This window comes from Microcebus murinus, chromosome 5, assembly GCF_040939455.1.
Source record: "Microcebus murinus isolate Inina chromosome 5, M.murinus_Inina_mat1.0, whole genome shotgun sequence".
In the NCBI taxonomy this organism is placed as follows: domain Eukaryota; kingdom Metazoa; phylum Chordata; class Mammalia; order Primates; family Cheirogaleidae; genus Microcebus; species Microcebus murinus.
In genome coordinates this window covers 59,709,526-59,735,527 of record NC_134108.1, presented here as the reverse complement: position 1 = coordinate 59,735,527, position 26,002 = coordinate 59,709,526, and the positions used below count along the sequence as shown (strand labels likewise).

Below are 26,002 nucleotides of genomic sequence, written 5' to 3'. Positions count from 1 at the left end.
TCTGTGACAGCTTCTCTGTCAGCATCTTCCTGCCTCCTAACTCTCCAGTCTCTCCTCTGGTACGCTTGCACTCTGTACACGTCTCACTTAATTTTCTTTCTCTTTCATTCATTCATTAATTTAATCATCCATTCATTCAACTGTGTTCAGAATGGATTTGAATTCATTCATTCAAATGTGTTGACTGCCCCCTGTGTGTCAGGCACTGTTCTAGAGTGTGAGTATGTAGCAATGTATACGTTACCTGATGGTAGATACAGCAAAGTACACAATAAATTCCTTGCCCCTATGGCATTTCCATTCTAGTAGGAAAAGAATGACTATAAACCAATAGATAAGTAAATAAGAAGTTCGTCTAATGGGCTTAAAAGCTTTGGAGGACATAGAGTAGGGTGAGGTAGGCGGTTGTGGCGGTTGTGGTGGTGGGAATTACTGCTTTTTAACGGGATGGTCTGGGAAGGCCCCACTGATAAGGTACGAGCACTTACTATCTGGTGAAGAACGTTTCTGGGAGTGTGAATGGCATAGACAACCGCCTGAGGTTCAAGGAACTAGGAGTGTTTGCAATGAGCAAGGAGGCTGGTGGCTAGAAAGGGGTGAGAGGAGTGAGCCAGCAGGGTGACTAGAAGGATGTGAGGCCGGGTCACGTGTGACACCTTGTAGGCCTGTGGTTAGGGTTTTGTCTTTTACTTTCAGTGAGATGGGAAGACCTTGGATGATTTTGAAAGAGATGTGACATTTTCTGACTTATGTTTTGAGAAGATAATCCCTCAGTGGCTGGGGGTGGTGAGGACTATTGGGTGCATTTTGGAGGAAGGGCCCATGGAATTTGTTGGTGAACTGGTGGTGGGATGTGAGGGAAAGAGGTCTCAGGACTGATGTCGAGGCATTTGCCTAAAGCACTGGAGGGATGATGTTATCATTTACTGTATTGGGAAGCCTAGTTTTGCACTCATTGGGGTATGTTAACGACAATCTGTGGGCTCTACCCATACTCGTGTCCTAGTTGTTTATACACATACAGTTTCTCCCACAAGGTGGACAGTTTCCTGAGGGAGAAGGTTTTAGTTTTCTGGATGGGATCTTGCTCACTTTATTGTTCTCTATCATGGCGCCTTCTACGTGCGCAGTGAGTGTTCGAGGAATGCGTGTGTTGACTTTAACACACAGAGGGTGCTGGTTAACAGCAGTCTGTGGTCCAGGTAGGTTCTGTATGCAGAGCTGTGTTTCTGGTTTTCATATAGACTTCCCCCTCTTTGCTTATCAGTCTCATCGCTGGTGGTACTGTTGACTCGGAGTGGGGTGCTATGCTTGGCTCTGGAATTGCACAAAGGTCTTCGGTCTCTGTGGGAGTGAAGCATCCAGTGAACAGTCAGCGTTTTTGTGTGTAAGACATTGCACCAGACCAACAGCTTGTCTGAAATCACTATCTGGAAGCCAGTTCTAGTCTCATAGAAGCCGAAGCATGCACAATTCAACAGCAAAATGAGAGTGCCAGAACAACAACAACAATAATAGTATCTACCAATAAACTCTCATTTGATTCTAAAAGAGCCCTTTAGGTAGATGTTTTGGTCCTCAGTGTACAGGTTAAGAAACCAGGCTCATGGTAATAACTAATTTACATAGCTTTATATAATTGAGTGTCAGCTACCTGAGGGGAAAAATAGAATTTTTTCACTCTCCTATAGGATGTAGCAAAGTGCCTTGAATATACATCAAAATTAATGTTTTTGCTGAATGAATTAGTGAACAAATGAATGATTTTGAAGGATGGGAAAAAAGAACCATATTGGTTTGGAGTTACCTGGGAGGATTCTTGGAAGGGGAGGCCCTTACCCACACAGAGAAAGTTGTAGGAAGGCTTTCCAGGCTGGGGAGCCATTAGGGTAATCCTGGAGGCAGAGGGCAAGCAGAAGAAAGTAAAGATAGTATAGTTTATCCTATTTTGTAGCAACTGTTATATGAGTGAGTTACTTATTCACTCTCATTCTGACATTAATCAGATGTGAGAGCTACTCCCTTTTACCGATTTAAGAAATTTAAGACTGAAGGAGGTTGAGGAAGTGTCCTAAAGTCTGGGGGTTATTAGGTTATGGAGGGATGATGCAGACCCAAGGCTGGTACTTCCAAAGCCCGTGTTTCCCACCATGCCTCATGTCGCTCTGTCCCTCTACCCAACTGGGAAAGTGAGGCGTGTCCTGTCATGGGCCATATCTTGCTCAGTTAACCCCGAAAGCACCTACATTTAGAGGAACTGCCTGAACTCTTTGGAGGTGCTGTGCAGTTGATTCCTTGACATGCTTCTGTGGTACCTCCTGGTTGCCTCTCATAATGTTACTTTAAAATATTTCAAGGAAAAAGCTTAATTAAAAAAATATAAATAATAATTAGCAAACAAGAATATATTTTGAACTCTATAAAGAGACCACATTTTTATAATAGAATTAGAGAGGTGGTACAGTTTTAGACTGAGACCAATCTGGTTTTTAACATCTCTGTTCAAGTATTTTCTGGCTGCATTTTATGTCCTTGGCAAGCGGCTTAATATCTCTAAGTTTTATTTGCTTTTCAAATTGTAAAGGAAAGTAAATATTCACTACATGGACCTGATGTGCAAATTAAATGAAATAATGAATGTCTGGTGCAAACCAAGTGTCTGAGACATACTATGTGCTAAATTGATGGCTTACTCTTAATATTATTGGTAATGGTATTTATTTTTCTTTTTTCTTTCTTTTTAATTCCTAATGTTGAGCTCTTTGTTTTGGTTTTTTTGATTTCAAAAGATTAAGGTGGTATAAATTTTTGGGTTATATGGATTGCTTTTGTAATGCTTGAGTCATGGCTGTACTTATTTTTCAAGTGCAGGATAGAAGAATTTGGGTTTTTAAACTAGAATTCTTTTAAGAACAACATATTTTAAGGCTACTCAGCAAGACAGTTTTCACCAATTTGTCTATATTTTAGATTTCAATATTTCTTTTATTTTAAAATAATCTTTTCCAAGGTTCTACTTTTCAGATGTAAATGTTTAATATTTTGAGTATGTTCCCAGTTCTCTGGTACTCCAAACTGTCTTCACTATTGCTTCTTTAGGTTTTACTGGCCATGCCATTGCTTCTGCTTTCATTTACAGTTCAGCATTGTTATAAACATAATTTTAAATGTTTGGAAAGTTGTATATGGGGTTTAAAAAATGCAAGTGATACATTCTTTTATATGTTATGAAAGGGAGAATTTGTATGTGCTTTGTTTTTGTCACATGCGCTCGTTTACTGTTTTGAACATAACTTGTTTACCACTTTGGATTTCCTATTTGGTGGAAGAGTAATGGGATCTTGCTGGACAGTACAAGGGAAAGCTATGTATAGTTCATGCTCACACCCACCAAAGCATTAGACTATTTCATATTTAAGAGCAGTTTAAAAAGTGTGTGAGAGACTTCTTGACCTTAATTCTAGTGTCTTAAAAATATATGTGGAGATTATAGTTTGGGGGTAATTTGCATTCCCCTTGAAAGAGCTTTGATACTAGTTCTGGGGACTGAAGGGCATTGTCAGGGAGAGGGCCTCACACAAACAGAGGTTGCTATGTCCCTTGGTTGTAGGCTGCAAGACTATGAGGACTTCTATTCAGCCTCATACAAAAGAAGGCAAAATGAAATGGCCCAAACAAGTTACTGGTTTTTGCCCTAGACTTAGAAGAAAGGAAAGGATCAAGCAGTGATTTAAAAGAAAAAAGTCAGCATACAGGAAAATATTTAAGGGTGCCTCTATGCTTTGCTCCTGGTTCATTGCAGATTATCAGTCAATGGAAGCTGGTAGAAGCAATGGTAGCAACAGCAGGAAGGGTAGAGAGGTAGGGGCAACAGTTGCAGCAGAATGGTGCTTGGCTCTGGTAGGGCTGGTGGAGCAGGGGTGATGGAATTAGAAGAGAGTCAGGGCTTGTACATATATCTGTCTCTCCCTTCACCCCTCATCCTTGCTGAATACTCAGCCTTGGGCTTTGCACATAATAGATGCAGCAAATATTTTTGAAACATTTATGAACATCACTCAAATCATTACAGAATATTTTGTAAATTAAAAGTCCTTTAAAGTGCATTGTTTCCCTTAATTCTGCCTATCTATCATCATGTTATCTTAGACATAGAAGAATTTATGTCTCATCTTTTCTCAATTGTGTATGTGTATGAGTGAAGAAAGAACTACAAAGGTGTTTTCCTAAAGAAAAAAGATAGCTGCTAATATCCTGCTGTGTTTCATATTTTGGTTCTAATATTGAGAAACAAATATCCAAATGACCTCAGATCTTGCTACCTAGGGAAAGAAGTAGCAATTATTTTTAGGTCTAAGGAAAGGACCTAGAAGAATAAAAGCCACATTCCTTTGTATATCTTAGTAGGTATTTTTTTCTAAGCAGCAAAACAGTTACTAGTTTCCCTGAGCCTCTTGGATAACAAATTAGAAATTTGTGATATAGCAGGCTTACTATTCTTTACAATCTCCAGCAAGGCACAGCAAATATTGGTAGATGTGTGGAGGTATTTTCTGGACCTTATCACTTACACTTGGTATATACAACAGCCTGCTCAGGAGAAAATTTTATTTCTAGTGGACCTTTATTGTATCATGGATTGGAATGGGAGGACACTGTATTTATCATACACGCCATGATTTCACTGCTAGGTAATTTATCTCTTGTCTGGCCAAGTCCACATTAAATTTCATTAGGTCAGCACTTGAGGTCATATAATAAAATAGAAAAGAGACATGTTCTTCTTTGAATGCTACAAGAGATGGTTGCTGAAAATAATAGGAACCATATCATATTCTTGGCAAAAGTCAGTCTCAAGAAGCTTTTTGATAAATCACCTAGAGAAACCCAGTGAATTATGTCCTAATGGTTGGAAGGAGACAAGCTTTCTAATAGTGATAAGAATTATTAATTACTCTTTGCATAGTATATGTGTGGTGGAAGCAAATATCAAAGCTATAGTGAAAAGAAATTTGGGCCTTTTTATATATAATGAATGAAAAAAGTCACTTTAAAAGGGCAAGTAAAAGCCTTAAATTTATAAAAATGTTAAATTTCCTTGCCACAATCTTTAAAAACTCTATAAACTCATCTAAAACCGTAACTCACTGAAGTGAGCCAAATAGATATATATTCAGAGTGATCTTTTGTCTTGAATTAAAGTTAAGCACCAGAGTCATTGCAAACTAATCTCCTACTTATGTCAATGTTAAAATAAAGTTATTTGAAATTTCTTAGTGGAAAAGGGTATTGATGGGACAAAGGGTATTGATGGGACAAAGATAGACCAGAAAATGCATGCATTTCTTACTAAGGAAATATGATTATTACTCAAGCTGAAAAGCCTAAACATGGAAGGGAAGGGAAGGGAAATTGTCATTTATTAAACATCTTTGTTTGCTAGCCTCAGTGCTAGGTGTATTCCCATTTGTTACTTTGTTTAATCTCCCAATACTCTTTAGAGGTAGATATTATAACAACTTTATAGATGATGAAATTGAGCTTGCTAAACATTGAGTAATTTGTTTAAAACCACACAACTGCTGAATGTTAGAATCCAAACTCCAGCCTAGGTCCATGTGCCTCCAGACCCCCTAAATTTTCCATTATACCAAGCTGTGTGGAAATAAAGAGAACTTTCTCTTTAAGGTTGCCATTAGCTATTGAGCCTTATGGTGGACAAAATAATAGGCCCCCAAAGATGTCCATGTCCTAATCTCTGGAGCCTGTGATTACATTATGGACCTTGAGTTGGAGATACTATCCTTGACTATATGGCTGGACCCAGTGTAACCACAAGGATCCTTAAAAGGTGGAAGAAGGAGTTCAAAGAGCCAGAGAAAGAGACATGAGGACAGAAATAGATGTTGGAGTGATCAGATTGCTGGCTTTGAAGGAAGGGACCATGAAGCAAATGACGCTGGAAAAGGCCAGGGAACAGATTCTCCCTAAAGTCTTCAGCAGGAACACAACAACCCTGCTGATACCTTGATTTTTGCCCAGTGAAACCTATTTTGGACTTTTGACCTCAGAGCTGTAAGATAATAAATTTGTGCTGTTTTAAACTACTAAGTTTGTGGTACTATCGCAGCAGCAAGGAAACTAATACAAGTGTCTTAACAATAGCTAGCAGTGGTGAACTTCTCTTGATGTTTTTTGTAATTTTTCAGATGTAGCATTGCTCATTCTCATTTCTGTAAACCTGGCCTCATAGGTGCCACCTGAAAATACTGGGAAATGAGACCCAGTTATAGGTCTCAGATTTGAAGAGCAATTAAATTATATGTAAGGGTTCTCATATAAGAAATAATTGGGTTCTTTTATCTCAAAGTGAAATATCTGAAGAGAGTCAGAAGGATTTGGTGTATTAGAAGGAACAAAAAGTAAAATTCCATGCTGACCAAAATTACAATCCCTACTCTGGTTTCTCTTCAGATGATATCAATCTTTTGCCTTTTAGCAAAATTACAATCCATCAAGAAGATAAAAGTTATGAACCTGTATCCACTTAATAAAGCTTCAAAATATATTAGGAAAAAAATAGGATCATAGGAGAAATCAACAAAGCCTCAATCAGAGTGGGATATTTTTAGCACTTTTCTCTCTGAAACTGACAGATCATGTAGATTAAAAATAAAATGTTTCTAGGAAAATATAGATTACCAAAATGGGACCAAGAAAAGAGAAAATGTAAAAAATATGGGTTGTAGAAAAAGTAGCCACACGCTTTCTCATAAAGGCAATGGGCCCAGATTTTTCACTTGCTCATACTACCGACTCTTTACTTAATGAGTGTTTTCTATTATATGAACCTGTTTTAAAGTCCAGAAGAAGATGGAAAGTCACACACCTTGTTTTATAAGACTAGCATAATTCTATTACCAAAACACAACAAGGATAGTAAAAGAATTGAGAACCATATCTCACTTAGTATAGATATAAAAATCATAAATAAAATATAGCCAAATTCAATAATTTCCAGTCCTCATTTTTCTCATCAGCATCTCTCCATTACTTCCTATTCCTTGAAACATTTTGTTCACTTGCCTTTTGGGACTCTACACTCTCCAAGTTTCTTCCCACTCACTGGTTGTTCCTTCTCAATTTTCTTTGCTAGTGTTGCCTCATTTCCCAACTTCTTAAAATTGGAGTGGCCCAGGCTCAGTCCTTGCACTTCTCTGTCTATACCAGCTTCCATGGTGATCTCACATGATCTCATGGTCATGTGTGTGTGTGTGTGTGTGTGTGTGTGTGTGTATTCCTATATGATATATTAGTTAGAATTCTCCAGAGAAACAGAACCAACAGGATGTTTATAGAGAGAGAACGAGATTTATTGTAAGGCATTGACTCACACAGTTGTAGAGGTTGACAAGTCCCAACTTGTCTGCAGTTGGCAAGCTGGACACCCTGGAGAGCCAATGGTGTAGTTTTAATCCCAGTCTGAAGGCCTGAGATCCAGGAGAGCTGATGGTGTAGTTTCCATTAGAAAACTGGCAGGCTTGAAACATAGGAAGAGCTAATGTTTCAGTTCAAGTCCAAATGTGGGAAAAACCAATGTCTCAGAATGAAGGCAGGCAGGTAAAGGGAATCCCTGTTATTCAGACTTTTTGTTCCATTCAGGCCTTTAACTGACTGGTGGAGGCCCATCCATATTAGGAAGGACAATCTGATTTACTCCCTCTACTGATTAAAATGTTAATCTCATCCAGAAAGACCGTCACAGACACACTCAGAATGCTTGACCAAATATCTGGGTACCCTGTGGGCCAGTCAAGTTGACACATAAGCATTAATCATCATAGATGATGACTCACAGATTTATATTTTCAGATTGAACCTCCCCTAAAATCCAGAACTTGTTTATCCAACAGCCTGCTCATCATCTCTGTTGTATATTTCAGAGCATCACAAATCTAATATCCAAAGTGAAACTCCCAGTTTCCTCTCACAAAACTACTTGCTGCACAGTTTCCTCCATTTCAGTTAATGCAGTTAACTATAGTTAATGCAGGTCCCAAATATCTGTGTTCTTGACTCCTTTTTCTTGCATCCAAATGCTGACAGATCCCATGGCTCCAAACTCTGACCACTTCTATTGCTACTACCCTTGTAGTAAAATAAAATATAGCCAAATTCAATAATTTCCAGTCCTCATTTTTCTCAACTCATCAGCATCTCTCCATTACTTCCTATTCCTTGAAACATTTTCTTCACTTGCCTTTTGGGACTCTACACTCTCCAAGTTTCTTCCCACTCACTGGTGGTTCCTTCTCAACTTTCTTTGCTAGTGTTGTCTCATTTCCCAACTTCTTAAAATTGGAGTGGCCCAGGCTCAGTTCTTGTACTTCTGTGTCTATACTAGCCTCCATGATGATCTCACATGATGTCATGGTTGTGTGTGTGTGTATGTATATATATATATACACACCTTGTGCAAGCCACCAGCATGTTTTGCCTGTAGTTTTACAGTATCTTCCTACTTTATATTCCTACTTCTATCATTGATCCCTGGGAGTCTGTTTCAACACTGGAGCCCCAGTGATCCTGTTGAAAACAGTGGTTGGATTGTCCTTTCTGCTCAAAACCCTATGATGGTTTCTATTTTCAGAGTAAAAGCTAGCGTCTTTTGGCCTACATGATTCTACATCATCAGGTGTAGAATCCTACTGCTTCTGCCCTTCCTTCACTCCAGTCACACTGCCTTTCTTGCTGGCGTGTCTGGGGACCTCTGCACAGCTGTTTCCTCTGCCTGGATTGCTCTTCTCCTAGATACCTACATGCCTTCCTCACTTGGCCTCTCTAGGTCTTTGCTCAAATACTGCCTTACCTTTTCAGGAAGTAGGACTTTAATTGTGTCTGTGATCACCAAATTTTTAAGACTATACTCATGTATTACTTGTGAAATTAAAAAATAGTAAAGACAAAAAGGGCACCATTTAGCTTTTTTTAAAAAAAAAAAAAAAAGTAAAAAAGAAAAAAAAAAAAGTTTGAAGGCATGGGCCTGGTCAACCAAAGAGATTTTCCTCTGTGTAATTTTGGATTATATTTATCCAGCAGCGACAAGATCCCTGGATCCATAGATACAATTGTAAGTGTACAACTGATCAGTGCAAACTGTGTCTTTCACCTTTCACAAGTAAAAGTGATTTTCTTCAAAACTAAATAATTTTTTTTTTATCCATACATTTTTTTTTTGTATGATAATTGCTGTGGGGGTGGGAAACAGAAGGATGGCTCATGGACATGGGCACTGTGTCTCTTTTCTTTCTATACATGAGAATATGGCATTGCTGATGCTGCGGCTGATTTGAAATCCAGGAGAGTTGTGATTGTACACATTCCTCAGCATAGAACTTCTCGGATCCTTAGTGGATCCATACTGCTGGAAGGGGATTTAAGTGCTGAGTCCTGAAGGCTTGTGACCTTGCAGGCATTTTGCTGTTTTCTCAGATCCAGTGGGCCTATTTTTATGTGGATAGTATCACCTGAAGCTACTAGGGATTTAGGGTCCAGGGAAATCTGGCCACCTGGCTACTTATAAGTTTTAGAGTCTTGGGCTGATCAGTTGGGGACTTAATGTGGTAGCTTGTGATCTCTTCCCTTCAACTTGTAAGTCTCTAGAAATATCAGAATCTGGTCCTGAAGAGGAGCCTAAAATGCTGCAATAGGCTTTTCTTATATTTTCTTGAGGCAATTGTGACTTAAAAAAATAAAATCTATGAAAAAATATAGTTCCAAGGAGCTGTAGAAATTGACAAAAAATCATCCAGAGTTGAAAATGTCCTCAGTGACTTACCTAAGTCATGTTAGACTCTTGTCTGAGTAGAAATTGGCATTATGCAACTTGCATCTGATGAGTAATCATTTAGTTAGTGTCTACCAAGAAGAGGCCTCAAGAAATAGCTTTTAAATTTAGTAAGAAAAAATAGCACCATTAATAATGGCCTTGACATTCAGCAAAGCCAAATTAAGCAGTCAATCTGACATTTTATAGGCAGCCTGTTATAGAGCCTCACACCCGGTGGACATTCGATAAGCATTAATTGCCTGGCTGACAATGAACAGCTACGCATCTGCTATTATAGAAGCTGCACATGGTGGAACAACTGGGAGAGGCTGACTTTGGATGTACTGTGGGACAGAACCTTGTGAGCACCAAGAAGTGTGTGGCATTTTGTTTTTTAAAATTAAAATGGCTTCATAATTTTCTTTTGAAACTGAGCACATTCGTTAAAAATAAAATTCCTTACATCAATTCAAAGAAAAGTACCAGTTAATAGCGATAGTGGTCAAACGCTATTTCCTTTTTAAATAGAAAACCGTGATCCATCATCATATTCCTTTTCTAAATTATTTGAATGAATGCCAGAGAAATCATTAATATTTCAGAGTCAGATGAGTATAATTTTCATTATTGTGCATATAATTCAGTGTGTTCATTATAGTGAATGGAGAATGGTGAACTTTGGTCTGCATTTTATTCCTTTATTTAAACTGATTCACTTGTATGGAATATAAGTATTCAGAAAGATAATTTATAAAGTAACAACTAACTTTTTTTTATCATTTACACTGTACCAGTCATTGTGCTAAAAGCCTTTTATGTGTATTTGCTTTGTGTGTTCATTTTTTTGCCATATCTTTTTTATGCTTTTAAAATTATAACTTCTATGCTGTTTTATTTAAAATAACAATTTCACTCATGCTTATTTGATCTCCCAGGTATATAGTCATTCTCACTTTCAGCTGAAAGAAGAACAATTGCTTAAAGGATAATAAGGCTGATGAAAATTTTAAACATTTAAAATTGAGTATTGAGAGAAGGCAGATGTTTTGTCAAAGTGGAGCATGACAGCAGATCGTGTGAACCTAATGAATTAGTATAAAGAATTATTGATACCTGTAAATATGCCACGATTTTGTTTACCATCTTTGTAAAAAACTGAGAATGAATTGTCCACACTGGGTTGATCTAGCTGCTTGTGGATCAATTGCTTTTAATTAGCCCATCTGATGTTGATTGGATTCTGGGCTTGCATGTGTGAATTCCTGAAAGATTGAATTACCAGTATTCTCATTTGGAGAGAGATGGCTCTAAAGTGATGAGAGATTTTCATATCAAATCATTTGTATCACTTTGTAATAGCAATAAATGTATGTGTGTGTATATATATATATATAATATATATTTTATATATATATTATATATAAATAAATAAATAGATATATATATATTAGATGCTTTCTGGTCCTGTGGAAATTAGTCTACCTCATGTGAGGTTCCAGTAATAGGAAGTAATGAATTTCCTAGGTAGGCAATGAACATTCATCCTTCTAAGCTTAACTTTGGTTGGAAGAAGTACAGGAGAGGATGTCTGTAAGTCTAAATAGTCTGATGTCTGTGTTTTCTTTTTTAATTGAAGGGCCTACTGGTTTCCCAGTTTATCCAACAGTCTATGGAACTTGAGAGGGAGGCCCAAGGGTAGGCTCTGAAGAATAGTGGTGAAGTGGGCGGGTTCAAGTCCTGACTCTCCCGCTACCAGCTTTATCACCTTGGACCAGTTGCTTAACTTCACTGGTTCTCAGTTTCCTCATGTTTAAAATGAGGTAATAGTAATGCTTTACTTCACAGAGTTGTGAAGATAAAACTTTAATTCAAGTAGCAGAGTCTCGTGCATGATAAAGGCTGGGTAAATGTCAGTTGCTATTGTCATTGTTATGACCAAACTACAGGTATAGGGAAGCCCTAGAAGAAAAAGCTATTTATTTTTCCTAGTTACTGAACAGAGCTCATCATACCAATAAAAATGAAAATCAAGATGGGTGATATATATGTATAATATTTTATACAAATTTTGAGAAATAAATTATATAAAAATTTTCATAGGATAAAAGATTTCTGTCATCTAATTAACTTTTTTTAAAGGTATTTGAACTCTTGTGGGTTACTCTTGAACTCTTTTTTTCTCCTCATTAAGATTTAGAGACTTTGGCTTAGCCTGCATGGGCAAAGCAGCAAATGTGTTTGCAGAAAGGGTACATTTGAGAATTTGAACACTTCATATTTGTTAAGCTGGCCTGCTCTGCCTTAGATGAGGAAAGTCCAATGAAATGGTTGCTTAGCAACTAATGGAGGTAAAGGAAACATTCTGTTAGCCGAGCTCCTGCCTTCCTCATCTGTGGGTGAGCCTGAGAATGGGAGACTGGCTCCAGTGTGTGTTGCCTGACTCACAGCCATCAAACCAAAGTGACAAATAAAATGAAAGACTGAAGAGAGATTCCACAGCAGGACTGGGCACCTATATTTACAGTCTTATATACTTTATGTTAGAATGTTGGAGAAAAAGTTACGAAGAGAGGACATTAAAAATAAAAGAGGGACTGTTGAAATTTGGGGTTAAGATTTTAAGAGTGATTACTAACTTACATTTGGTTTTAAGAGACCAGGATGGGAGATAATTGAGGAAATTCTACACTATTATCTTCAACACTCTTCCAAAAAGTTCTCTATAGAAAGAGGATGGCAGATTTTGTGAATCACATCCTGAACTCCAGGATGGAAACAGTGTGTTTGTTTCTAGTGCTTGTCTGCTCCCTAGTCCCTGTGTGTACCCATGCCAGTATGACTAGACCCTGACTGCCCCCACGTGGGCTAGATGGGGCCTTACAGCCCTCAACAGGGCACCAGGAAGCCATTACCAATACCAGATGGGGCAGACAGGAAACTTACTTGCCACTTTAGCAGGTTGAAACTCACTAAAAGCTTCTACTTTGAAATTCCATAGGAATATTCTGAGTGATTCGTATCAAAAGGTGGCCACATGAAATTCCTCTGAAGGAAAATATAAGGAAATGGACCACAGAAAATCAACCAAAGTAATTGGGGAAAAGGGAGGTAGTGTGAAGGCTCTCACCACTGTCACCATCCAAGAACACAGGATGATTTACTCTTTCAAAGACCATGACCTTGAAACGATTGGTCTTTCTTTTTATAACTTTCATTTCCTATATGATAATCACTCCCACCCTTCCAAATCTGAGGCTCAGTCTTCCCTTGCTGGGATTTGGACTCAGGCCTTCTGTCCAGACTACAAAATTTCTAATGTTGGCTTCAAGCTCTAACATTTTATGACTCAAGAGAATTCAGATTCCAATAGGAGACTTAAGAGCTATTACAAGATATCTGAAGGCTGTTAAGCAGTCAATAGAGGTAACTTATTGATCATCTTCTAGGACCAAGGGGAGAAAGTTATCAGGGGAAGATAATTATGATTCAAAATCCTGAAGGTTTTACTAATACTTTTCTAGCAAGGGACACCTGTCATGCAAAATATTAGGTGTCTCATAGCTTCAAATATTCAAATATGCAAAGAGTTCTGCAAAGGGGAGGATTGACCATGAGTCATGCTTCTCATACACTTACATGCATGTGGTTCACCTGGGGCTCTTGTTAAAACTTACCTTTCCCATCTAGTAAGTATGGGGGTGGGATCTGACATTCTGCATTTCTAACAAGTTCCTTGGCTGCTGGTCCAGGGACCACACCTTGAGGGGCAAGTGATCTCCAAAGTAATTTCTAGTTTTAAAATTCCAAAATTCCATTTACAGAAGAGAATCTGGAGTTTAGTCATGATTCTTACACACACCCAGTACAGCTTTGATAAACCACGATTTGGCCCCTTCTGTGTCTTGAAGAATTCACCCTGAATTCCTATTATATTTTCTTCAGTAAAGAGTCCCCCCTCTCTGCCTCCTCAGTTGCTCGACGTCTTTTTTCCTTCTTCATGATTTCAAACGTTTCTGGTGTCACTGTTCTCTTAAAAAAAGTTCCTTTTCTCATACCTACGTTCTCTGACTCATGCAGACTCCATATCACATCTGCTCAGTCACTTCTTCATGCAAACTCCAAATTCTTTCTTAGGACAGCTGTCAAAATACAGGAAATCCAGGTTCTGTCTCAGTCAGGGTGCCCTTACAAGTGTTTGAAAAGCAGGTTTGTGGTGTTAGCTGCCATATGAGGACAGACTAAATGATCTCTTTACACGGGAAGCATTCTTTCATTCAGTAATGGCTTATCAGATGTATTTGATAAGGAAGCCAATAAGGAAGAGTACAAGCACCAACCCTAAACATCCGAAAGAGGCAAATTTGTGACAGATAAAAGAAGGGACTTCTTTATATGGTGGATAATAAACTATTGCAATCCCATGTTCAGGTGATACAACAAAAAGGTAACAGAAGCACCAGAGGAATAAGGAAAAGCCAAGGCATCGGAGAGGGTAACTTGAGGCTGAGGTCAAATGCATGGATGTCATTTTCCAGAAGAAGTAACAACTGGCAAGGATGACTAATTTTTGTGGGTTATCTGACTTCATGTTGGGCAGCAGTTTCTGGACTTCCCATTTACCATAACTTTAGCTAAGAAAAAAACAACTTCATTTGTGTCCCTTTTCCATTCCATTCTTTTCTCTCTAGGAAGTTGAAACATGGTCACATCCAGGAGGAGAATTCTAAAGAGACATGGGATAAATCCATCATGCTTGTAATGATGGGTTTATAATGATGCTTATTTTGAAGGGCTCATTATCACCATGTAGTTAATTTAAGAAGCCACTGTGCCAAGAGCAAAGCTGTGAAATGCAGCTAGGTCCTTTGAATAAACAAGCTACATATTTGAAGATGTTGGAAAAAAACAATATGTAGCAGAGTTTTTAGCATATAAGGTGGATCTTTATGTGGTAAAGGTGAAGGAAAATGGGTGTTTTAGAGATATTAATTTTTGCTGCCTAATTATATTTATGGTAATGTAATTTTGCTGTTTTAGTTTATCTTGTGATATTTTATTCTGTGACAGTATTTTAATACTATATTGTTTGAGGAAAAATTAAAAGAGCTGTAAATATAAAGGGTATAAACCCCCCAGCAACCAAACATTCTTTCAGACCATTAAGCTCCCTAAATGGATTGGGTTACTTTGGCATTTGCAAGACAAATGATGTAAATAGTCCTGTTCAACTGTGGTCTGGATCCTTCTTTCCCTAATGGAAGGGAATGGGCTATTGTGGTTAATTGAACATTCTCATTAACTGAAGTTTACTAGCCATTCTGTTTGTGAGGTATAACCAAAGTGCAATAAAGGATAAAGACCATTCACACTAAATTGAGCAAAATATTATCTTTGTTGATTTAGAAGTTAGTTCAAATCTCTGTAATGGCTCATCACTGATTATGTAACACTGGGTATATAGAGGATGTAAGATATAGTGGACGTGCTGCAGTTATTGCTCTTTTTAGTGACTTCCTTAAACATGTCTGTTTACTTTCATTGAACTCTCTTTAACTTTCATAAAAGGTAAGGGTTGAATGTGCCTGCCAACAATTCAGATATTTCACCTATAAGATTGTTTGGATTCTTGATAAAATGGGAATTCATGGTACATTTTGCCTATGTCCCATATAATTACAAAGCTGCACATAATTTACCAGGTCAAAAGAATATATTTCACTAAGTTTGAGTGCTTACCAAAGTCTATCTGCCATTTTACTTATCTTTGAAGAGACAGTTGAATTTTTGTCAATATTATGGCATAATGTACCAATCTAAAATGTAGTTGTAACTCATCTTGAGACTATATGGCAACTAATATGACCCAAGGAAACTGAAATCATGTACTGTGATTTTAGGACTCAGTTTGTGTCATTTCTATGTGAAATAAAGAGGTAATAACACACCATGAATCCACACCTCCTGCCATGGTAGGCACTTAACGTGGGTTGTATTCTTACAAACTGGGTTTTCAATTAGATATATGTGTGGTGGTGGCAGCACATTATCAGCCAAGAGTAAGCTGTGATGACTGTAAATCTCAGCCTGGCCCAGGCTCTCCCAAAGAAAAACCATGTGAACCAAGCACAAGTCTGTGCAATGCTTTCATATTTCTAAGCAGAGCCTTATCCCGTGCTTTGGCAGAATGTTGTGGCTTGATAGAGGACATTGCCATATGTTCTTTATTTCTAAATGTCTTGCTTTGAACTCGTGTTTCTCAACTGTTTAGCTTACAGTAGATGCTGTTTAACTCTAATTATGATTTTATATTTTGGTATCTAAAACGCCTTACATGAAGAATATTCTTATATAGAACTAATTCTTTTTGTTTACAATGCTGTAGAGCAGCAGGACATCATCTGTAGATGAGTTCTGAAGGGCAGGTTGGTTTGTTTATTCATTTGCCTGTATTTATGACACGCATTCAATGCTAGGCTCTAGGGGCACCGCGGTGGGTAAGAATGATACAGTGCCCACCTTCATGGAGCCTGCAGTTTACCTTTTCAAGAAGTTTGATGCTGAAAAATAGCACCATGGGTCTCATCACCTCTTTTTTTTTTTTTTTTTAAGTTTTAATTATTTTTTTTATTTTGGCATATTATGGGGGTACAGATTTTAAGGTTTCAATAAATGCCCATTTCCCCCCTCCCCCCAAAAGTCTGAGTCTCCATCATGACCATCCCCCAGATGGTGCACATCTCACTCACTATGTATGTATATACCCGCCCCCCTCCCCCCTCCCACCTGCCCAATAACCTATTACTGTAGCACCTATGTGTCCACTTAGGTGCTACTCAGTTAATACCAGTCATCACCTCTTTTGCTACCAAAGAGCCTTTGTCCTTCCTTGTGGGCTCCAGCAGGTCTCCAGACATTGTTTCACAAGCTCAGACAGCCTAGGCAGCTGGTGTTTCACTGTGCCAAATGGCCAGGTTGGATACCATTTTGGTGGTATACAATGAGGCTTTTCCTAATAGAAGAGCCTTGTAAATTTATTACCGCAAAACACTGACCTTGATTTAATATTTCCTTTTTTTAAAATCTTTAACCAATTCTGGTTTTTAAAATTATGATAAGCATTAAACTTGTAATGTTAAATTTCTGAAACAATATGATGTGATGTCAAAATGTTAAGTTCCGTGTTTATAGAAGTGGTGGTGATGACTTTTATGACGGGATCATTCCGTTAAATAGGGATGTAGGAGTATGTAGATAAAGTGAAGTTCTGCAGCCAGAAGTAAGGATTTAGAATGGAATTATTAGTAAGAAAATATTTGAAAGGAGTGGATTCAGAAGTGGTTGGGTGGAGGGGACTGTTTCTCAGCTCTCATTTTAATTGGAATTAAAAGGAGACATGGGAAAGGTAGAGCAGTCTCCCCATAACAACAGTTTCTACTTACTGAGCATCTTCTAGGTGCCAGGTATCATGCTTGACGTTAAGCATAATTTTATCTAAACCTTAAGACAACCCTGTGAAGTTGATTTTTATCTCCATTTTACAGATGAGGGGCCTGGGGCTCATAGAAGTTAACAGATTAGCCAAAGGGTAAGGGTAAATTGCCCACATCACCAGGTTATAGGAACAGGATTCAAGTCAGATGTATCTTCCTACACAGTCCTGAACACTAAAAATAAAGCAAAGTTTTAAAAAGGCAGTCATTCACATGTTCATTGTAATGATCCAAATAATACTTATATAAATGGATAAAACCGAGTCCCTTCTTTCCCTTTACAATCATGCCCTATAATATAACAATTATAGATAAATTTATTTAATTATGTTGCTATAAAACAATTACCAACTTGGTGTGCCTTTATTGCTTATACAGATGTGTGCAAATACAGATGTACATTGTTTAAGGAATTGTGTTTTCTCCCCAACTCTACTAAGCCAGGCTACAAGTTCATTGGCTCACAAACCTCTGGTTGAGGATCCCTGTTCTATGCCACTGTCACTCTGATTACTTTTGAAAGAACTTAGAAAAGTGGATTTTAAAAACTCCATTGGCAGCCTGTTTTGATTTTGTAACCTTTGCTCTCAGGAAGTTTTTCTGTTTCATTAACCCAATCATTCTTCTGCAGTTTGAGCCATTTTGGTCCTGCTCTGTGTATGGGCTGGTGGGGAGCAGCTGGTCACCACAGGTACAGCTGCAACTTGGAAGATATCGAAAAAGAACTTGGTGTAGAGAATATTAAAAACTTAACCACCCATATAATACAAAGATATTGAAAGCAACATGAAAAATTTTTCAGGTTCTTTTCAAAGTAGTTGTAAGAAATCTAGAAAAAAAATTCAGAATTACACAAATTATTTTTATTTTATTTTATTTTATTTTTTTACTGTGACTTGTGCTTTTTTCTGTTGGAGTTTCCAGGCCATCTTTTGCATAAACAGAATCCATTTAACTCTAAAGTCAATTTGCTGTTAGCATTTTTTATCTATAGCCACAACACTTGATTTAGAAAAAAGAGCCAGAAACTGATACTTCTAATATATCAATTTTTTTTTGATATTTCTTTTTTTTTATTATTCAGATATTATGGGGGTACAAACATTTTGTTACATGCAATGCAATTGCCTCACCCAAAATATTACAAATGTCTACTTAATTTATATTCGTGATTCATGCAACGTCCCATGTGCTGTCCCAAGCAGAAATGTTTTTAGCTTCTGGCACAAAGTGATTTTCTCTACATGGTTTTTGTGGCTAGACGTTTATTTGCCTTGTTCAGGATGAATTGGAGATCTGGCAGTGCCCAGATTTGTCATGGGACAGATAGTCAGGAGGCTTTGATTGTCATTAACCGAATTTGCAGGAGAAAAGAATGCACGCAGTGGCTCTGCGACAGACACCTTAGTGAATGTAAAGATGTGGGAGCCATCGCTAACGTTGTAAAAGGAAATGGTTCCAATATCCATATCCAGGAAAATGCCTACTCGGCGCAACCGGGGACTCACCAGGGGGGCAGTTAGGGGCACAGTGCTGGCTGCGAGGAGCACTTCCTTTCTCAAACCCACAGTCCAGAAGCCAAGTGCCGAAGACAGTAGAACTGGGCCCTGTCGATCGACAGATTCTTTGCAAACACCCAGGTCCCATTCTTTGCTTGTCCCCACGTCCACTTCCCAGTAATGGCGTCCCGAGGTGAGCCGAGGGGTTCCCAGGACACATGTTACGCGTTTGAATCTCTCAGCACGCTCCCTCCGATTCTGTCTGAGTGGCCCGCAACGGACAGACCTCAGGTCATCAGAAACGATGAGTCCATTGTTGGCCGTGTCAATGTCCAAGGTCATGTCCACTTGGAACTTCAGCATTCTTGGGTTCTGGTATAGAACTGCTCTCAGCTGGGGCTCTAGCTCCTTGATTGTGGAAACCAACTTCCCCAGCTGGTAACTGGGCCGGATGTCGTTCTTCTGAGTGGCCAGGGGACAGGAGGGGCATGAGATGCCTTCCCCACTGGGGTCCTTCTGGAGTGTGCTGATGCATCGGAGGCAGCAGATAAAGCCACAGCTGAGGCGTACGGGTTTTTCAAGATAAGACAGGCAGAGGACACATGTACTTGCTTCTTTAAATTGTTCAGCCATGGCGACCGTGTGTCTTCCGCTAGTTCCTCCGTCCTCCACCTGTTTCCACCGACAGCTCAGTCCTGGAGTGAGCTCCACTCAGCAGCGGTTTTTATATAGAGGGTCCCTCCTCCCTCCCTAGCCACGCCCTGCTTATCTTCCTTAACCCAATCAGGCTTTGATTTAATTATGCCAGAAATTGGATTATTGCTGAAGTTGCAAACAGATCGGCACAAATCAAGGATGTCATTTTGACTTCAGGGTTTCTTATATTAATAAGGACAAATACTGCCATTAGGTCTCGTACATTACAGATGTTGTTAAGGTTTGGGATTAGGAATGAAACTCTTGAAATGAAATACAGGGCATCAAAATTAATCTATGAATGGAGCTAGTTTAATTTTCGATCATGGAAATAAGATCTCATATTTTGATCAAGGAAATTAGTCAGACTTACTCAGAGGTCTTTCCTAAAAGCCACACTCGTCAGACCAGTCATTTTATTAAAGGGACTCTTTATCCAAGATTGTGAAGATTCATATTTACAAGTTTGGCAAAAAAAAAACCAAAACAAAAAACCCTAAAACTGCCAACTGCCAGGTGTGATGGTGTGTGCTTGTATTCCTAGCTGTGGGGGCACTGAAAGAGGAGGATTCCTTGAGCCCAGGAGTCCAAGACAAGCCTAGGCAACTTATGGAAACCCTGTCTCAAAAAAAAAAAACAAAACCAACAAAACCAAAAACACTTTTTTTGCTTAGTAACAGAGTCTTGCTCTGTCACCCAGGCTGAAGTGCTATGGTATGATCATCGCTCACTGCAACCTCAAAATCCTGGGCTCAAGTGATCTTCTGCCTTAGCCTCTTAAATATCTGAGACTGGAGTTGTGAACACCACCTTACCTGGTTAAGTTTGTTTTCTGTCCAAACAGGGTCTTGCTATGTTGCCCAGGCTGGTCTCAAAATCCTGGGCTCAAGCGCTCCTCCTACCTCTGTCTCCCAAAGTGCTGGGATTATAGGTGTGAGCCACTGTGCTGGCCAAAAAAAAAAAAAAAAAAAAAGAAAGAAAAAAAATTCTTTGAAAAATATATCATCAATGTAAACCCATGTCGAAATGATTAAAAAAAAATTACCAATTAGAATCATTTTGATTTGTTTGTTTTTACTCTATTTAATGAGGCTACTAGAAAATTTCTAATTACATAGGCGGGTCACATTATGTTTCTACTGGACATCTCTGGTCTAGACTCAGAGCCCCTCCCTCTCCCTCCGGGCTGGTCCAGCCTGGCCTTGGCACGGACCCACGGCAGCACCTACCAGCTAGATTTTAGAATTAAGTCACCGGGGGAAACTCAACTCATCATTCCCTAGAGTAGCCAGAGCTGTGATTTGATCGAGAAAAGAAGGAATATGACAACTCTCCAGCCCTGGGCATGGAGAGTCTAGGCCCCCCTACAGCTCCTGCAGCAGACGGCCCTGTGGCCCTCAGAGCACACACTGTGCCTGGCACTGAGTTGGCACTTGCCAACTGGCACTTGCTGCATCAATACATTAATCAATTCTCGAGTCCCCTATATTTAACTTTTGCAGAAATCTAAGAAGTGAAATCAAGATAAGATTAGACTCATCTTTCCTCTACTCACCTCCTGAAGGTGGCTCGATTCTGAAGAGAGACTCTATCAATTCTTTTAACTAGGGAATACATAAAAGAAACTTCATTCTATTTCATTGTTATCACAAAATATAAATTTGACTAAGCGTTTGCTGTATGTCAGGTATTGTTCACTTTGTATGTACACCTAATAGACTATAGTATAGTGTAAACATAACTTTTATATGCACTGGGAAACCAACAAATTTCTGTGACTCACTTTATGGTGATATTCACTTTATCATGGTGATCTGGAACCAAACCCACAGTATCTCCAAGATATGCCTATGGAAGTGAGATCATTCAATATTTATCTTTCTATGTCTGGTTTATTTCACTTAGCATAATGCCCTTCAGGTTCATCCGTGTTGTTGCAAATGGCAGGATTTCTTTCCTTTTTAAGGCTGAATAATATTCAACTGTGTATGTGTGTATCTCACATTTTTTAAATCCATTCATCCATCAGTGGACATTTAGGTTGTTTCCTTATGTTGGCTATTGTGAATAATGCTGCAGTGAACATGGGAGTGTGGATAACTCTTTGAGATACTGATTTCATTTCCTTTTTTTTTTTTTTTTTTTTTTTTGAGGCAGAGTCTCGCTTTGTTGTCCAGGCTAGAGTGAGTGCCATGGCGTCAGCCTAGCTCACAGCAACCTCAAACTCCTGGGCTCGAGCTATCCTTCTGCCTCAGCCTCCCGAGTAGCTGGGACTACAGGCATGCGCCACCATGCCCGGCTAATTTTTTTTAATATATATATCAGTTGGCCAATTAATTTCTTTCTATTTATAGTAGAGACGGGGTCTCGCTCTTGCTCAGGCTGGTTTTGAACTCCTGACCTTGAGCAATCCGCCCGCCTCGGCCTCCCAAGAGCTAGGATTACAGGCGTGAGCCACCGCGCCCGGCCTGATTTCATTTCCTTTGCGTATTTACCCAAAAGTGACATTGCTGGGTCATAAGGTAGTTCTGTTTTTAATTTTTCCTTTAGATGGGATGTCACATTGTTGCCCAGGCCGGTATCAAACTCCTGGGCTCAAGCAATTCTCCCACGTCAGCCTCCCAAGTAGCTGGGATTACAGGTGCAGTCTACCATGCCTGGCTTATTTTTAATTTTTTGAGGCACAACTATACTGTTTCCCATAATGGCTATGTCAGTTTACATTCTCACCAACAGTGAATGAAGATTCCCTTTTCTCTACAGCCTCACCAACACTTGTCTTTTTGGTAATAGCCATCCTAACAGGTGATACCTCATTGTGGTTTTGATCTGTTTTTCCCTGATGATTAGTAATGTTGAGCACTTTTTCATATACTGTTGGCTATTTGTATGTCTTTTCATTTGACATACTGATCATTTGTGGGAGAACTGATTTTCAATAAGTTGGTCATTTGAATAATTGGTTGGGGATAAATTGAATTGTACTGAATAACTTAGTGGTTCTCAAATTCAGGTGAGCATCAGAGTTACCTGAAGGCCCTGTTACAACACAGATCACTGGCCCCACCCTGAGTTTCGAGTTTAGTAGGCCTGCAGTGAGGCCCTGAGAATCCATACTCACTCAAGTTTCCAGGTGATGCTAATGTTGCTGGTTCAGGGACCACACTTTGAGAAGGACTGGAATGGAATGTGTGTGTGATACATGGCAGATGAGGGGAACAAGATGTGTCATTGGAATGAGGCAGAAAAAAAGGCAGAGAAGTCAGGAGATGAAGGTGCCACTTTCCATAGCCTATTGGCCAGAGTGTTTGGGATTGTTGCCTATTACTTAGTATCAGAACCCAGAATCAAGAGAATGAATTAATTGAGCCTAAACACAGTCACCTCAAATGAGACTCTGTCTGTAAGGAATGAGGTACTGTGTGTGTTGTTACTATAACTGTTTAGACGTCAAAGTGATTTGCAGTGGTTTGTGTGGATGGATGAAGCTTTGTAGAAGCATTACCAAATCAAAAACAATCTTTAACTGGTAAAACTTTTTCGTTCTTAGTCTCTCTAGGTTGTTGTCTTGTTCCCTTGCATTCTAAGACACATAATTCTGTCTCTTTCTTTCTTTTTTTTCCCCCTTCAGGCAATGTTCAGTCTTTGTATGGTGGAAAGTGGAGCTGATGAGGTGAATTTGCACGGTGTGACCAGCCTTGGCTTAAAGCAGGCTCTGGAGTTTGCATACACAGGACAGGTATGGTACCAAATGTGATCTGAGAGGGTTAACACGTTAACGGTACCAAACCAGAGGAAATTATCCTTGAGGTATGAGATTTACTTATATTTTTGTTATTCATTTTGAGGTTTCATTTTGAAGTTTCACATCTACTTAATTTTATAACTAACATCATGGAAAGATAAGTAAAGCAATTTGATTTTTGATATGATACAGTGAGCACAGTATTTTTTTCCCTTTTATTTCATCATATTATGGAGGTACAAATATTGTTAGGGTTACAAATATTGCCCCTGCCTTCCTCCCTCCCCCCGGTGGTGAACACAGTATTTTAATCTTAACTCAGTGCTTGCTGGTAAATTTTGAAAATATCTTAACTATCATAAGGGAAAGAGTTTGCAAGATAACTTAGACAGTCATTGTTATCACTCAAGCTCAGTGACTCAGTCATGGCTTTATTGTCTTAAAAACAAGACAAAAAATATCTAAACCTCCAAAAATCTATGTCCAGCATCTTGGTACCGTGTCTTCCACATATCTCAGAGTCAGAATATAAGGGATTTAGATTAGATTGTGATGATTTTAAATCCTGATATGATCATGACTAAAATTGTTACAGGATTTACAGGACATCAGAGTATATCCATTTACATTTGAGAACTAATCAAATAAATCAATTCAGACACAGACTGGATGTTTATACTCTTTATAAAATTTTGTTCTTTAATTCCATTACATCCAACTTGAATTCAGTATTTTCTATGCTAAAATAAGGGCTTCTTCTCTTGGTAGGTTCACATCCTGGTGGGGGAGAGACGCATATATACATAATTATGTGTCCTCACTGGGAGTCATAATAGAAGCGGAATATAAATCACAGTGGGAGAAGCAAGGATTTGGTCAAGTGGGGCCACTGGTATAAAATTTCACAGAGAAGGTGCTATTTGGGTCTTGAATAATGGGTGGCAGGTCACCTTTCCATTAATTTTTCTTCTTTCTTTGATTTTATTTTTAATTGACAATTATATATATTTATGGGGTTAATGTGATATTTTGATATATGTTTACAATGTGGAATGATTAAATCAGTCTAAGTGAGAAATCCATCATTCCACATACTTAGCATTTTTTAGTGGTAAAAACATTTAAAATCTACTCTTAGCAATTTTGAAATATACAGTGTATTGTTATTTTAGTCACTATTCAGTACAATAGATCACGAAAGCTTATTCCTCTTGTTTAACTAGGACTTTCTTCCCTTTGATCAACATCTCCCCTTTCCCCACCTACCTCTGCTCCTCTGCTATGGTTTGGATGTTTGTCCCCTCCAAATTTCATGTTGAAATGTGATCCCCAATGTTGGAGGTGGGACCTAATGGGAGGTGTTTGAGTCCTGGGGTTGGATTTTCTCTGGAATAGATTAATGCCCTCCCTGTGGGGCCAAGAGGGTGAGTGAGTTCTCACTATTAGTTCCCATAAGAGCTGGTTGTTAGAAACAACCTGACACCTCCCCCTCCTTGCTTCCTGTCTCACCATGTGATTTCTACAAATACCAAATCCCCTTCCCCTTATGCCATGAGTAGAAGCAGCCTGAAGCTCTCACCAGAAGCAGATGCTGGTGATATGCTTCTTAGTCTGTAGAACTGTGAGCCAAATAAGCCTCTTTTCTTTATAGATTCCCCAGCCTCAAGTACTCCTTGATAGCAACACTAAATGGATTAAGACAATCTCCCTCCCCGGTCTCTGGTAACCACCATTGTATTCTCCACTTCTACGAGTTCAACTTTTTTAGATTCCATATATAAGTGAGATCATGAGGTATTTATCTTTCTGTGCCTGGTCTATTTCACTTAGTATAATGTCATCAAGGTTCATCCATATTGTTGCAAATGACAGGATTTCTCCCTTTTTTAAAGCTAAATAGTCTTCCATTGGGTATATATACCACTATTTCTTTGTCTATTCATCTGATGATGAATAGGTGCTTCTGTATCTTAGCTATTGTGAATAATGCTGCAATGAACATGAGAGTACAGAGAAATATTTCTACAGCATACTGATTTTAATTCCTTTGGATATACACCCAGAAGTGGGATTGCTGTAGTTCCCATGGTAATTCTATTTTTAGTTTTCTGAGGAACCTCCATACTCTTTTTCATAATGGATATATTAATTTACATTCCAGTTCACAAGGGTTCATTTTTTTCTCCACATACTTGTCAATACTTGTTATCTTTTGTCTTTTGCTTAATAGCCATTCTGATAGGCATGAAGTGATATTTCATTGTGGTTTTAATTTGCCTTTCCCTGGTTATTAATCATGATGAACATTTTTTCATATATCTGTTGGCCATTTATGTGTCTTCTTTTGAGATGAGTCTATTAGGTCCTTTGCCAACATTGTGATTGGGTTAATTGTTTTCTTGCTTCTTGTGATGCCTCCAGCTTTGTCCTTTTTGTACAAAATTGCTTCAGCTATTCAAGATCTTGGATACCTTTTTTTTTTTTCTTGTCTAATTCCTCTGGCTAGAATTTCCAGTACTATGTTGAATAGAAGTAGTCAGAATGAGTGGGCATCCTTCTCTTGTTTCTAATCTTAGAGAAAGAGCTTTCAACTTTTCACTGAGTATAATGTTAATGATGAGCTTTTCGTATATGGCCTTTATTGTTTTGAGGTACATTCCTTCTGTGCCTAATTTGTTGAGAGTTTTTAACATGAAAGGATGTTGAATTTTGTCAAATGCTTTTTCTGCATCTATTGAGATGA

General features: G+C 38.6%; 1 protein-coding gene across 1 annotated transcript in view; it reads left to right on the top strand.

The window, feature by feature from the left end:
• KLHL32 (kelch like family member 32) overlaps positions 1 to 26,002 on the top strand; it is a 191,144-nt gene that overhangs the window by 68,956 nt on the left and 96,186 nt on the right. Inside the window, exon 4 of the mRNA XM_012769433.3 lies at positions 23,146 to 23,253. Coding sequence (XP_012624887.2) covers positions 23,146 to 23,253 — 108 coding nt within the window. The remainder of the gene's footprint in view (positions 1 to 23,145; positions 23,254 to 26,002) is intronic.